Here is a 16,124-nt window from a genome sequence, read left to right as displayed (position 1 = left end):
CCATGATAGTGCGTTCACTGAACTTGAGCCTGACATCCTCGAGAGTGAAGTCAAGTGGGCCTTAGGAAGCATTAGTAACAACAAAGCTAGCGGAGATGACAGTATTCCAGCCGAGCTATTTAAAATCCTAAAAGATAATGCTGTTAAAGTGCTGCATTCAATATGCCAACAAATCTGGAACACTCAACAGTGGCCACAAGACTGGAAAAGGTCAGTTTACATTCCAATTCCAAAGAAGGGCAACGCCAAAGAGTGTTCAAACTACCGCACCATTGCGCTCATTTCACATGCCAGCAAGGTGATGCTCAAAATCCTACAAGCTAGGCTTCAGCAGTATGCGAACCGAGAACTACCGGAAGTACAAGCGGGGTTTCGAAGAGGCAGAGGAACCAGAGATCAAATCGCCAACGTTCGCTGGATCATGGAGAAAGCAAGAGAATTCCAGAAAAACGTCTATTTCTGCTTCATTGACTACGCTAAAGCCTTTGATTGTGTGGATCACAACAAACTGTGGCAAATTCTTAAAGTGATGGGAGTACCAGACCACCTTATCTGTCTCCTGAGAAACCTGTACGAGGGTCAAGAAGCAACAGTAAGAACCAGACACAGAACAACGGAGTGGTTCAAAATTGGGAAAGGAGTACGACAAGGCTGCATATTGTCACCCTGCTTATTTAACTTATATGCAGAGTACATCATGAGAAACGCCGGGTTGGATGAATCACAGGTTGGAATTAAGATTGTCGGGAGAATTATCAACAACCTCCGATATGCAGACGATACCACCCTAATGGCAGAAAGTGAAGAGGATCTAAAGAGCCTCTTGTTGAGGGTGAAAGAGGAGAGTGCAAAAGCTGGTTTGAAACTCAACATTAAAAAAACTAAGATCATGGCATCTGGCCCCATCACTTCCTGGCATATAGAAGGGGAAGAAATGGAAGCAGTGACAGATTTTATTTTCTTGGGCTCCAAGATCACCGCAGACGGTGACTGTAGCCATGAAATTAAAAGACGCTTGCTCCTTGGGAGGAAAGCTATGGCAAACCTAGACAGCATAGTAAGAAGCAGAGACATCACCTTGCCGACAAAGGTCCGTCTAATCAAAGCTATGGTTTTCCCAGTAGTAATGTATGGCTGTGAGAGCTGGACTATAAGGAAGGCTGAGTGCCGAAGAATTGATGCTTTCGAACTGTGGTGCTGGAGAAGACTCTTACGAGTCCCCTGCACTGCAAGGAGGTCAAATCAGTCCATCCTAAAGGAAATCAACCCTGAGTGCTCATTGGAAGGACAGATACTGAAGCTGAAGCTCAAATATTTTGGCCATCTAATGCGAAGAGAAAACTCTCTGGAAAAGACCCTGATGCTGGGAAAGACTGAAGGCAAAAGGAGAAGGGGACTACAGAGGATGAGATGGCTACATAGCATCACCGATGCAATGAATATGAACTTGAGCACACTCCGGGAGAGAGCGCAGGACAGGAAGGCCTGGCGTGCTATGGTCCATGGGGTCACGAAGAGTCGGACACGACTGAACGACTGAACAACAACAATAAAATATATAAAGTATTATTTTAAAACTATTGTTTATTTCATCTTTATCCCATCCTTTTTAAATTTATATTTTTTGTGTATGTTTTATAAGGTACTTAATATATTAGTGCAGAAGTAATTACATAATTTATAAATATACATATGTTGGAAGTGCATGCTCAAAAATCTTTTACTGATGGGGGTGTGCAATCAAAAAAGTTTGAAGACCACTGATCTAAGGGACTGAGCAGGTCTGTCCACTCTTCTCTGTAGCAATAGTGTTGTATCAGGTGTTCCCAGACCATTAATAACCCCCTATATTATTTTTACTGAAGTAAAGGTGGAAATTCCCCATCTTTCTTTTATGTAACAAGACAGTAAACAAAGTATTTCATCAGGATTGTACATGAAGACTTCTACCAATTTTATAAACCAATGCGATTTGAAAAGCTGCATCTGTTGTGGACCTAGTAACATGCACATTTTCAGAGTCAATTAAAAGCCTGATCATTAGTCAATTGAAAGGATTTTAGTCTACTGACAGCCCAGATATTTTCTGGTAGCTTGCACAATTCTAGACAAGGGATGGGGAACATATGGCCCTCCAGATGCTGTTGGATTGCAACTCCCATCATCACTTTCCATTGGCTATGCTGGCTAAGGCTGATGGGAATTGCAATCCAATATCTGGAGGGCCACACGTTCCCCACCCCTGCTCTAGACAGACACATACATGCAGAGGCAATAGACATACCTGCCAACATTTTTTTATTAAGGGAAACTGACCTCCTGCCTCTCCAGTCTCCTGCTCTGCTTAACTGCATTTCCTAACACACACTCATTCTGCTATTCTGAACACCATTTTTAAAGTCTGCACATGTGCAGGAAACCTAAAAACAGCAAGCTGATACTGAAGGGCAGAGCAGAAAAGAGCAGCAGCAGGGACAGCAATAGACATTCATTTCAGATATAGGCCACCTTTCTTCCACAGAACTCATACATCTAAAATCTTGCTCCCTTTAAATTAACTGTCCTGGCGTCCATGTACACACAACCGTTGCACCCAGTATTTGAAAGTACATTGCTATGACAGTGCTGCCATAATTCTGTAGCAGCCACATTGAGTAGCTGGATCTAGTTGTCCGGTACAGTACTATCAGTCTTCATTCTGTCTCTGCATATTCACTTTTACAAAGACAAAGTCAACTATTTTCAGAGCATCCAGTATCTCTAGCACCAACTCACCTTCTCCAAAGTCATTTTGGTGGATCTGTTTTTCCGTAATTGGTTCAAAGTCTCTCGTCATCAGAATGAGTGTCTGTTCACCTGTCACGATGTAAACACACAACGCCTTTAACATGGCTTAGTGTGCCCCGGCGTAGGTTATCTACCAGGGTGACCAAGGCTATTTCTGTCCCAAAGCCAGGCCTGAACCTGGATTGGAATTGATCCAAATAATCAGCATCATCTAAAAGTACCTGGAGTTGAAAAGTCACCTCATGCTCTAGCGCCTTGCCTAAAAATTGTAGGTTTGACAGCGGGCAGCAATTATCAGAAACCAATGGATCTAAACTAGGTTTCTTCAATACTGGCCTCATCACTGCTTCCTTTAAGCTAGTAGGAACTGCCCCTTCCCTCAAGGAGGTATTAATCACCTCCAAGGTCCAGATATCCAGCCCAGCTTTGGCTGATTTCACCAGCCAGGATATCCAAGGGTCCAGAGAGCAATTGGCGGTCCTCAATCCTCCAAGCTGTTTGTCCACATCATCAGGCTGGCTGAAAAGTATTCATAACATGACTGGATGGCATTCTGGTCCCATCCAGCTCCAAATCTGTTAAAACCTCAGTGTCTAAATTGGCACAGATATGAACAACTTTATCTGCAACGTGTCCACCAAACTGATCACAGCAGGCTTTTGAAGGCTCAAGTTGCTGTTTTTCAGGGCCACCCCAAGAAGGCCCTTCATCACTGGAAAAAACTCTGCTGGACAACACTGAGTAGAAGCAATGGTGGCAGAGAAGTAAGATCTCTTCATCACCATCACTGCCACAGAATAAGATTTAAGATGGATTCTTAACTGTGTTCAGTCGTACTCACTCTGAGTCTTCTGTCATTTGTACTCTAGTCACTGACCCAGTCGCTTCATTGCCCTCAGCTACCCTGAACACCAGGGTGCCAATGCAGCTCTACAACTGGACCAAGGTAGTTTAGGAACTACCATATTGAGGACCCTGGTCATTCCCTCATTCCAAGCGGAGACCAGGTCCTCGGCAGGACCACCAGTTAAGCTTGCATAAAAATCCCCAAGACCTTAGAAAGCCATCTGGATTCATCAGTCTCCTGGGGTGGACCATCAAATTTGGTCCACCACCCCTTCAGAGGTTCCAGGCAGCTTGAAGATCAAAACTGATCAGGTAATGATCTGTCCATGCCAACGGAGTCATTACTGGGTCCCCCACACATATACCATTATCCCCTAGCCCAGTGGTCCCCAGTGCAGCACCTGCAGGTGCCCACATTCACCCGCAAAGGGGTCCCCAACATGGTGCCTGCAGGCTCCTGACTTATTACTATTATGATTATTTTCTTAATATACATACATGGATTTGTATGAAATACATACAATTGCAAGGAATTACACATAGACTTCAACAAAAGAGGACCAAATGTCCAAATAAGTATCCATTTGAAGGTGGCATCTATATGCCACCCATTCAAATATTGAAAGCGTTGTAAGATCCTCAATCCACTGCATTATAGGAGGTGTTTATCCTTAGTGCTGCAATATCAGTCTTCTAGCTGTCAAAAGGGTGTAGAGAATCCATTTACGTTAATTTCCATGAAGCAGGTAAATCATTTAAAAGCACATGTACATCAGTGAATATTAAAGACCGTTCCAGTACAAAATGTATCTGTGTAATAACCTCCCCAACAAAAGAAGCAACTGCTGGACATTGTCAAAACATACGTATAAAAGAAGCATTAGCTATATTGCACTGCCAGCAATTAGCCAAGTTAGACAATCCCTTATGAAAGAGATGTTGGGGTATCTAATAGACACAAAACAAGTGTTTTGCTGAATAAGGCACTGCCCAAGATCCATAGACGCAACAGGCAGATACCAAAGAGGCGATCCACTGATTAGGCATTTTGTGCTGGTGCCCACAGCAGTTTCTCAAATTCCCAAATGTGCCCAAGGGTCCAAAATGTTGGAGACCCCTACCCTATTCCATTAGAGAAAACAAAACATAATGTATGTCCTGACACATGCGTTGGGCCAGATATTAACTGAGACAGGTCCGTGGTTGACATGTAGGCCATGAAACCCTGAGCCACCCATGTCAAGGCAGCCTCAGCATGAATACTGAAATCCCCCTGGGGATTTTAAGTACACCAACAGAATCCCAATCCTATCTTGAGATCCCAACACCAGGTACAGACATTCAAAACCGCCTGACTGCTGGACAGGGTACCTGACCAGGGAGATGGATTCCCTGTAGACCAAAGGTACTGCTACTCCCTGCCACTCAACTCAAGCTTGGTGCTATACCAAGGGCATTGGTGCATGCAGAAACATTAGCCCATGTTTAAGGAAAATAAGGGAAGGGATGGAGGGAAATTCACACTGGAGAAGGCAGAAAGCACATATTCCCAAGGCTGGATTACTGTTTTGCAAACCACGGTTTGTAATGAAACAGTGTTATGTCTACACTGGCCCAAAAGTTAAAGAGCAAGACTGGCAATATTGGGTTTGTAAGTTTGCTGTGCACCTGTAGCAAGGAGAATGAGCTCTTGGTCAGGACTCCAGCTCATCACAGTTAGTCCGCTGTCCACACTCCCAACACATTCCAGCTGCAAAAAAGTAAAGACTTAATTTTATTTATGTATATTTATACCCCACCCTTCCTTGCAAGGAGCCCAGGGCAGCTAACAACCCATATAAAAATACAACACATGAACACTGTTAAAAATCATCACTCTGAAATACAAACACACAATGAAATACAATAAAACCATCATTACAGTACCAGAACACATATAAAACACTTGCCTATACCCCCAAAAGCTTGTACAAATAAATACATATTTAACTGGAGTCTGAATGACTACAGCATGGGGACAACCAAATCTCTACTAGAAAGGAAGTTACAGTCAGGGTGTCACCACCAAGAAGCCTCTGCCATGTGTGGCAGCCCCATGGGTGACATTCCTCAAGGGCGCCACAAGCAAAGCCTCCCCAGTTTGGTACTGAGGAAAGCAGTCCTTCAACTAATGCTACTCCTGTGCCTTTAACAGCAGCCTGACACAGATAAATTATGCAGGTGAAGCATTCCCCATCAATTGTCTCAATGTTTGAAAAAGCATGACCTGATCAGATATCTGTGAGTCAGGCCAGTGGTATTCCTGTTCGAGTATATCCTTCGGTGAAACCCATGAATACTTCCACAGTTTTGCGCGTGAGCCACCCTCAACAGTTTTTAACTGTGCTCCAACCTAAGCCAACTCAGACTAGCACCATTTTCTTTTTATTTATTTTTTTTTAAGGAGAAAAAGTTAAACAATTACAATGAAGATCAGGCTCAACATTTCCCTGTGAAGGGAATTGGCTGTGGCTTCCCATTTCATGTATGTGGCAAAATATACATGTGTGATAGTTTACATCTCTTATACTCATTTTTTTTTAATAAAAGGAGTGAATTTCAAGAAGCCAGTATATACACTAAAAAAAGAAAGGGCAAATGCTAAAACCCCCATTAAGGCTAAGAACATTAAGGGCAAATCCTATGCATGTTTAGACAGAAAAAAGTCCTACAACTCCCAGCATGGCTGGCTGAGGAATGCTGGGAGTTGGAGGACTTTTTTCTATCTAAAGAGGCATAGGATTGCGCCCTAAGGCAAGACCACTGGCATCATGCCTTACTTGGCATTGCAGGAGGTTGCACAGCTCTGCCTACCATTCTGCCATACCTGGTTTGTGTTCAGATTGCACAGTATAACATCGCCAGTTGCTGTAGCCACACAAACTGACTCTTGATCTGGCAAGTCCTCGATGCCCACAATGTGCCCACTTCCATCTTCTGGAAGGAAACCCTCCACTGTCAAAACAACTTCATTTGCAACCTTTAAAACAGGAACAAAACAGAAACAGCCATGAGACAGTTGCCCACTTCTCTGTGCTGCACATTGATTTGATCATGGGAGTTGGCTCCTAGAAAGACTGCCACCAGCAAGTGCTTTAAGGACACCCATTTATTGGTGCTGCTCCAAACTGGTGCACACATCTCTATGCTGTAAAGTGTCCTGGCTTCAGGCTACTTAGCACAGAGTATTTAAATTAAGTAAAACATGTATCTTCATCTGGCATACATGTGGACAATAATCTCTTACATGTAGATTGGAAATATTCAGATGTTTGTTTACCTTTTTATTGGGATTTTACAAGAGAAGTGAAGCAGGAGAGATCAAGCTGCCCTAGCATAGTAAGAGATTATTGTGCCATCCAAACCGGGTCAATAATTTGGCATCCAAAGAACAGGAAATTGTAACCTGCCCCTCTAACGCAGTGGTTTTCAAAATGTGTTCTCAGGAATACAGAAGTTCCTTGAAAATCTATCACGGGTTCCTTGCTATCAGTCATAGCAGAAAAATGTAGTGAAAGACAGCTAGTTCATCATTACTGACCTTTCCTTGCAACACATAGCTACAAGGGAAAACTGGGCACATTCTAGGTGCACTTTTAGTTCATGAGAGAAAATAGCAAAGCCCAACAGGCCTGGTTTGCAGCTGTATGACTCGAGCGCGTGTCTTAGAATTATGCCACAATCCTTTGCAAAGTGTAGAGGTTCTATAGCAGAGGCACAGAAAAATGGTTCTGTAGCAGACAAGCCAAAGTAGAAAAGATGTCTTCGGAGTTGGAAGTTTGAAGACTATTGCTATAAGATGGGTTTTCTTAATGTTAATCTACACTCAGTGGGATCCTCCATTTCTGAAAGATCTATAACAATCTGAACAAAATATTTAGTAATGGCTGCCTGCATCTTTTATGTCCTGTAAAATGAAGTGACCCAGACATCTAGCCTGAACTGTTTTTAATACCTCTCAGAAATTACATCTCTGTGGAGAGGAAAATGAAGTACTGTAATGCAGACAGAAGCAGACATGATTCTTCCTGTTGTATACATAATGTCATTGTAAGCCACATAAATTGCAGGTTTCTTATGCTGAAATACTCACCTAGTTAGGTAGCTCTATGAAGGGCTAAGGACAGAAGTAAAAGTAGCCAGCAACAGACCATTTTAATTACACAGCAATTGCCAGGCAGACAATTCTTAGAACATAAATCCATAATTGACATGTGGTGCCTCACCTCTTGTGTGACAGGATCCAGTTCCACAACTCCATATTCTGTGCTGATTAATAGTGTCCCCCTGTCTACACGGAGAGAGAAACCCTGAGGAGTTCCAAGAGCTTGGACTGGCTGGCATTCCCGCGTTCTCAATAATTTTAGATTTCTCATGTTGTTCTCAGTACACGCAACTGAAAAAGGAGAAAATGTATGTCTCTTCTCATCCTAAAAGCAAATCAAAGTAACAGAGTGCACCTAAAAACAAGAATTAGGTGTTGTTTTTAATACTGGGACATTTTGATACTTGAATATGAATACCTGAAGTAGCATAAGAAATCACTGAAAAAAAGAACGTATTGTTAGAACTGTAACAGTTCAGTATCAAGAAGAACCAGTCCCTAACATTCCATCATACTGTAACATGATCACTAAAACTGAGGATGGAGCTATGCAAGTAGGAGGACGCTTGACTCTCTGTGACTAGGAGAGGTTTGGCTCCACTGCCGGGGGGGGGGGGGGAGGGATCGGTCTTTATATGTGTGCACGTGTGCGTACACATGCACGCAACTAGACACAAAATGTGCAATTCCAGGAAAAAAATGGACAAAAGAACATCTGTGCAGTTCAAAATTAAAGTCATGCAAGAGTTGCGCTATGTTAATTGACGTTAAGAGTGACCAGCAACAATGGAAAAAATAAAATGAGCAGTTCAGACTCCTCCAGAACCCCAAACCCTGATCAAGCATACACATTTCTCCTGCCCCTACCAAACAAACTCCCCACAGACTCCATTGCTAATCTCAACACAGTGTTCACCAACGTTTCTAAGATGAGGAAAATCATTCTAGAACATGGGGACCCATTTCCTGACAAGTCATGTGAAGTTGTCAATGTTACAATAAGGGTGGTGATGGCAGACAAAAATCCAATATGACATTCTTAACAAGGAGTGCTGGACTGTGTTTGTGCATCTGTTATTGTTTTTTTTTTATCTTGTTCTTAGTTGTTGATTTTATCCCTCATTGCAAATAAAGTTTGGTTGGAGTTCATAATGCCTCTTGTGTGAAGCTTAAATATAACACACTTCTGTATTAGTGCTGCCAAATTTCCAACTCTGAGGATTTTCTGTCACTTTGAGTAGGCTAGTAAATGTCATGGAACGTAACCCTATGCAACAAAGCCTGTGTACACACACACACACACAGAAACTGCACAGGTGTATTGCAGTGGAACGCACTGCGCACACAAATTACAATCACATACCACTGTGCAGTTCAAAATGTTCCGTAAAAGCCCCTGGCAAAGCAAAAAGCCCATGGTAAAGCAAACTGGGGCAAAACAAAGGGTGGGCAGGTATCAGCTCCTCCGGCCCCTGCCCCAGCCCTGCTGCACTAGTCACCAGAGCCCCAATCATGCATGAGTCCTTGTAGCGGGCAGTGACAGGACCTCAACATCACATCTGCCCCAGGCCCCATAAACCCTCTAGGCAACCCTGCCCTATGAAGTACTTTACTTTCCACTCATATAAGAAAATGGTTCCCATTCACTCCTATGAAGGAAAACAAAGCACTGTCCATGGGGACACTGTTGCGATGACAGCAAACCTTCTCTTCACTCCTGAGAGCAGGTGGGATCCCTCAAGGGCGTATGTGTCTCTCCACATCACTCACACACACACACACACACACACACACACGACAACAGCTGTTTTGGCAGCAAAAGAAGGTTCTTGGTAAAAATGTATAGACATTTAAAGATAACAGGGCTGGGAGGGACTTTGCCAAGGATGCCCAACATTTTCTGGTCCTGCTGCTGTGCTGCCCAACAGGCAGAACTTTTAGCACACAACTTTTTTTCATCATTTAATCTTCATGTCAGAACTGACTTTGCCTGTTAAATTGAGAGGGAATCTTCTGGCCACCTCATCTCAACACTAGAACTTGCATCAGTGAAATTGATTGGCAGTAGACTCAGGACAGACAAAAGGAAGTACTTCTCCATGTAAACACATCATTAAAATCACTGCCACAAGATGTGGTGAAGACCTCTGGCTTAAGCGACTTTAAAAGGGGATGAGGCAATTGCATGGAGGAGAAGGCTATCAATGGCTATTCGTTAGAATAGCTCTACACTGAACCTCCATGGGTACAATCCAACATAAGTCCTACTTAGAGTAGATCTACTGAAAGGAATGGGACTTACATTATGACTAACGTAAGTTTCATTCATTTCAATGGGTCTACTCTAATTAGGACGTATGTTGGATTCTACCCCATCAGACAATGCACCTCACAATATCAGATGTTGGGACCCAGTGACAGGAGAAGGCTGTTGTTGCTTTCACGTCCTGCTTGAGGGTTTCCTGGAAGCCTCGGTCTCGCCACTGTTGGAAACTGAATCTTGAATGAAACAGACCTTCGGGCTGATCCATCAGCTCAGCTCTTCTAATGTTCTTATTTTGGTGCCCCGCCCCACCACCATCACTACCCCGATCCGAAAGGCTCAAGGGGGAAATTACTCGGTGTGCTGTATGGTTCAACACTGCAAAGAGGTGGGAACTTATTTCAGCACATCTGGCTCTCCACGACTGTATTGGGGCCTGAACCACGCTATTTAAAGAAGAAGAAGAAAGCGGGCGGAGCGGGGTGGGGGAGAGTCTTTTGCAAATAAGGGCCCTATCATTTTGCCTACCGTCTATTTATAAGGCGATAATGCGTAAACCAGAATCCTCCGGCGCGGCGAACAGAGTATATCTGGGATCCTGATACCCGCACTGCTCACTTACCTTACAACAAGCTGCTTCCAACTGCACGCGTGCGACCTCACTACAAACGCAGGGCGCCTGCCATGTTAAAGCCAACGTGTGGGCACAGGAAGCCTGGCGCACGCTCAGTGAGCCTGTGAAGCCGAAACGGAATGGGGGCGGCTCTGTTTGTAAAAGGCGCATGCTCAAATGATATTCTGAAGCCCAACAGAGTGAGGGCAGCTCCGCTACTAGGACGCATGCTCAATGGAAATCTCATCCCGTCCATTATTTCAAGGAATGCGGTACTAAAAAGCAAATCAGGCGTAGAGGTGAGCGATTCTTTGCGTGCCCGTTCATGAGCCGTTACTGTCGTAAAGGGGGTCTTCTCATTCCTAACCTGCGAAAAGAAACAGCTTGATTCGGTCAAAAATACAACAGAGATCAGAGTTAGAACGGAAGAAGAATCCTGAGTTTGTTAACAGAGGCAGTTGCCGCAGCCTTCGCCGACTTGGTGTCCTCCAGATGTTTTGGACTTCTGCTCCCATCAGCCCCAGCCAGCATGGCCAAAGGTCAAGAATGCTGGGAACTGTAGTCCGAAGCGTCTGGAAGGCACCAGTAACATCCAACATAAGTCCTACTTAAAGCAGACCCATTGAAATGAATGGGACTTTAGTTAGTCATGACTAACTTAAGTCTCATTCATTTCAATAGGTCTATTCTAAGTAGGACTTATGTTGGATTTTACTCATACCACTGAATAAAGGTGTTAAGATTAAATAATGGACTAAGACAATTAAGCCTAATTTTTGTTTAATGCTAGCTAACAAAAAAATGAATGAAGGAGAATAGCAAATATAGTACTGGTCAGCTGTGTAGTTTTAAGTCTGCAAGAATAATAAATAAACAAAAAAAAGGCATATAAGGGTGCAATCCTATGCATGTTTAGGCAGGAAAAGGTTCTACAACTCCCAGCATTCCCCAGCCAGCTGGGAATGCTGGGAGTTGTAGGACTTTTTCCTGCCTAAACATGCATAGGATTGGGCAGCAAAACCCATAAAGAATCTTGTGGTTCTTTACAAATTTATTGTATTATAAGCTTTCGTGGACTATAAGCTTGTAGTTCACATCGTAAGATAGTGAATCATTTGGGAAATCACTTTCATGACATTGAAACTTTCCCAAATGTCATGATAGTTGAAGCATACCTTTTTTCTGAATTAAACCTAGTGGCAACACAGCACTTCACCTTTTATAAAGGCTTACTTTGTGAAAGTAAAGTATAATCCCCAGTTTTAATCCATAATTCAATACAATTATTGAATTAGTTAATCTTGCATAGTATTTTATATACTAACAGCAAACTCATTCTTGAAGTGCCAGTCCTTCTGTAGCTAAATGGTACCATCGATGCACAAGAAGGAGGCATCAGCTTGCGGGGAACCCCTGGTCTGCAGAAGTAGAAAACACATGTATGAAAAGAACCCTAAAGGGGTGGATGAGTTCAGTACAGCCCAGTGAAGACTAAGCATGCTCTCTGGCTTCAAAATCCTGAGTGACTGTTGGGGGTGGAGGGGAAGGGGAATGGAGTATCCTGAAAGAAGGCGTGGCTGCCTGGTTGGCACCCTGAGCAGGAGCATACCACAGTGGAATATTTTGTCCCACTTGTAAATGAACAACATGAACCTGTTAATTTACAAGCATGTCCCACTTGTAAATGAACATTAATCTTTCCTATACATTCCAGCTGAATCCTGATTTAAAGACACAGAAACTTGCAATTTAATCCTCACCATATTTACTTGGAAGTCCCACTGATTTCAGCAGAATTTTTTTCCAAGTAGTAGGTCCATTCTGTAAGAACTAGACACACTTGCCTTTCGAAATCTGTGGGGCTAAGTGTACGTAATAGTGCATAGGGTTAGGTTGCTAAAGTGCATAGAAATGGTTTGAAGTCATACAGCCTGATTCAGTATACATTTACTCAGAGGTACATAGGAACATAGGAAGCTGCCTTATTGTCAGGAATGAATCTGAACATGTGGAGATAGCTAGCAGCTCAGATTCAGAATGGGAACAGCCAGAACAAGGGGAGGCTCCCTCCCTAGTGAGCTCAGATACGGCAAGGCCTTCTTCTCAGGACCTTGGCACCCAGATGGTTAAGCCTGGAAGGGACCCCCGTTCCTCCTCCATGAGAACCCAGGTCTCAGGGGAGGAGGAGAGTGAGCAGCGTGACTTCAGAGATGCTAGGGTCCATCGCAGAGCTAAGCGGGAAAAGTCAGAGGCAGAGCTCAGACGCTTCTCCAGGTTGGCTATGCATGATAGCCTACACAGGAGGGAGCAACTGTAAGGGAAGGGCATCTCCCCAACGGGCCGGGAAGTTTTTGTTTAAACTGCCGGAAACTTCTCTAACATCCATAAGGGTCCACTTCCGGCTCCTGTGTTGGTATTCGTAATTGTGTGGAGTAGCTGTTTCCTTTGTAGCCTGAGAGTTTCCTAGAATTTGCATTTGTAAGGAACCTGGATGATATTCTGGAGGTGATGGACTCGACCTTGGGGGAGCTGGGGGTGGCGAGGGCTGACAGGAAGCTCTGGCGTGGGCTGGTCCATGAAGTCAAGAAGAGTCAGAAGCAACTGAGCGAACAAACAACAAACAAGGAATCTGGTCCTTAATGAATTGAGAAGTAAGCCTGAAGCCTGGTATCTTGGAGAGTGCTGATTGCGAAGGAGGATGAAGGAACGTGACACTTAGTCAGACCCTTAGTCTGTCTAACCCAGTATTGTCAGCGCTGTTCGGCAGCGGCTCTCCAGGGTTTCAGGCAGGATTCTTTCCTCACCCTACCTGGAGAAGCCGGGAATCAAACCTGGGACCTTCTCCATGCCAAGCATGTGCTCTATCACACTGAGCTAAGTAAATCCCACTATGTTCAAAGTGGCTTATTCCCTAGTAAACATGCATTTAACTTTACAAAAATTGTCTCTGATAGCAAAATGGTGGAAATTTGGTCAGTATCCTATTTTGATTCATGTTTTACATTCCTATATCTCCAGGAACCTTCAATTATGTATTAAATATGTTCTCTTTAATCAAGCAAATGTGGCTCAGTCCAAATTTTGGAACAACTGATATAAGTACTTCAGACAGGGACAGAAGACAATACTTTATAAGGACCAGCCAAGATTCATAAAGTTGTGTACAAGCTTTTAAGTTGCACTCAGTACTGTTAATCAGGTTGGATGTTAAAGATAAATCAAAATGAGAAGAAGAAAATATATTTCTCGTATATGATATGGCCTTGGCCCAAATCAATCTCCATATAGCATTAAAACATTGAATGAAGATCTCTGCAGACTAATGAGATGAGGCCTTTGCCCAGTGCAGCCTTTCCCAAATGGTGTGCCATGAGAAATACATTTGTTAATTAAATAGTTAAAGGCTTTGAAACATACAGGGAGATAGCAGATTTTAAGGCAGATATAAAGAAAAACCTGGTAGTTTTTATATTAGCACATTTGGAGATCCACAGCACAATCCTATATATGTTTGATCAGAAGTAAGTCTCAGTGAGTTCAGCAAGCCTCACACCCAGATAAGCAAGTATAGGATTGCAACCTTCTTTTGATGCACTTGGTCAGACTCAATTGAAGCTAAACTGGGTACCGGTACTTTCCGAATGAAGGCCTGAATGTCGTTTCTCTTCTAGACAAAGCCCCATCTCTGTTTACTAGTGATTCCCAAACTGAGTGTTGGAGAATATTATGATGACATGAGAGGGGCTGATGCATGTCTTGAAAACGTAAACCACCAATGTTGGATGTATCCATCACTGTATGCGCACCGGAACCTGTGCAGGATTGATCCCTGCTCTCTCTGCCAATATATGACAAGTTTCATCATCCCAAGGGAGGTGTCAAGAATTCCTGTTCTGTTTTTGTGATCTAACTGTCTGTAAGACTCCATTTGGCCAGGGTGAAGTTGCACGTAGTGATACAACCACCTGCTTGTGTGTTATCTTGAGATGCCTCTAGCTCCAAGGTCAGAGCAAGACTCAGTCTCACGATTCCTCAAACTGCTCACACTCTGGTATCAATCAAAGCTTTTAAAAAATCCCATACAATGGCCTATGTATGTGTACATTTTGCTACATCATGTTCATGCGCTAAGAAACCGTGATGTGTTTTCAGCATGTGTATACACAGCCAAACAACTGCATGTGCAATTGTCACTTTCTGTACAGAAGAATTGTCCATGTAAGGAATCCATCATGTTTGAATGGGTCCTCAAGCCCTGCCTACACTATGCAAGCATATTTCGGTGTTATACCACCTTAGCTGTCATGGCTTTCCCCAAAGAATCTCAGGGATTGAGATGCAACTTACAATTCTCTGTCGGAGATCCCTCCCTTCCTTCATAATTCTTTCTGAGTGAACATGCAAGGAACATGCAGGGGATCTGTGAACTAGGAAGTAAAGTCCCAGGTTTGTTAAACTTCTCTATCATGAACTGCCTAGATGGCATTTCTTAGCTTCATCCCATCCCCCCACCCCTCTGAAGCATGCAAATAACAACACTGGTTAATTTACAGGTCTGGCTATAAGGATTACTAGATGGTATATAAGTGCTTTGAACACTCTAAAGGGCTACATCAACCTTACGTGTTATTACTTGACAATAAAGTTAATTGCTTTCAATTTTTCAAGGCACCTACAAAGGTTGTTTCCTCTGCTTGCTCAGAAGTCAGCCTCGTTTGTTTCCATGAGTCTTGCTTCCAAATAAAGTATGCTGACGATTGCAGTCCGCCTAATTATGATTCGTCACTCACGGACCCGCGGGTCTTAGCAAACCTATGAGTAAGCCTCATGAACTCAATGGATTTGACTTCTGGGTGGACATGCATAGGATCACGCAGTTAATAGGTGACACCAGGAGCGTCGGCGGGAAGCTGGGCTTGTGAAAGAGGTAGATGAGGGAATTCAAGGAGCACACGCAAGCTGAACAAGATCGAATCCTGTAACTTGTCTTTACATGCAGTTGCTTTAGCCGCGTAACAGGTAGCGGTGTTCTGCGCCCTGGTGCCTACAGGGAAGGTACCCTGCCTTTTCCCAAGCATGAGAGGACAAAAAGGAAAGGTAGCCAGTTGTTCCATTTGAAGCGGGGGGGGGGGGGACCTAAAATCCACAGTTAGGCAATTCCTTTATTAGGATCAAGTAATGCCACAAAATAATTTCTAGAGGGTAGACGTATTAGGAGCAAAAACAACGAAAAGTCTTGTGACACCTATTAGTAGTAGTAGTAGTAGTACTGCATCTGATGAAGTGGGCTGTAGTCCACGAAAGCTTATGCAAGAATAAATTTGTTAGTCTCTAAGGTGCCACAAGACGCTTCGTTGTTTTTACAAGATCGGAGTTATTCGGAACGCTTAATCAGGCTGGATGAGGGGTATATTTCTTGGGGAAACTGTACAAGGAACAAGGCGGTCCTTAAGAAGATCGCGCTGTGCCTT

The 16,124-nt window shown here is 43.4% G+C and overlaps 1 protein-coding gene across 2 annotated transcripts in view; it reads right to left on the bottom strand.

Annotated features, from left to right (window-relative positions):
- ELP1 (elongator acetyltransferase complex subunit 1) overlaps positions 1–10,746 on the bottom strand; it is a 53,589-nt gene extending 42,843 nt beyond the window's left edge. The window contains exons 1-5 of one of the 2 annotated variants that reach the window (XM_084835010.1): positions 10,663–10,746; positions 7,899–8,068; positions 6,500–6,652; positions 5,302–5,383; positions 2,776–2,856 (exon numbers count right to left, since the gene is read on the bottom strand). In XM_084835010.1, the coding sequence (XP_084691136.1) occupies positions 2,776–2,856; positions 5,302–5,383; positions 6,500–6,652; positions 7,899–8,048 (466 nt within the window). In that variant the 5' untranslated portion in view covers positions 8,049–8,068; positions 10,663–10,746. Of the gene's footprint in view, positions 1–2,775; positions 2,857–5,301; positions 5,384–6,499; positions 6,653–7,898; positions 8,069–10,662 lie in introns of those variants that run through there. The other variant, XM_084835011.1, reaches the window with a different exon arrangement.
- Between the last annotated feature and the right edge of the window lie 5,378 nt (positions 10,747–16,124).

This window comes from Heloderma suspectum, chromosome 2, assembly GCF_057233095.1.
Source record: "Heloderma suspectum isolate Gila_16-S chromosome 2, 16-S_ref, whole genome shotgun sequence".
In the NCBI taxonomy this organism is placed as follows: domain Eukaryota; kingdom Metazoa; phylum Chordata; class Lepidosauria; order Squamata; family Helodermatidae; genus Heloderma; species Heloderma suspectum.
Note: the sequence above shows the minus strand (reverse complement) of the source record. Positions and strands in the feature narration are given on the sequence as shown.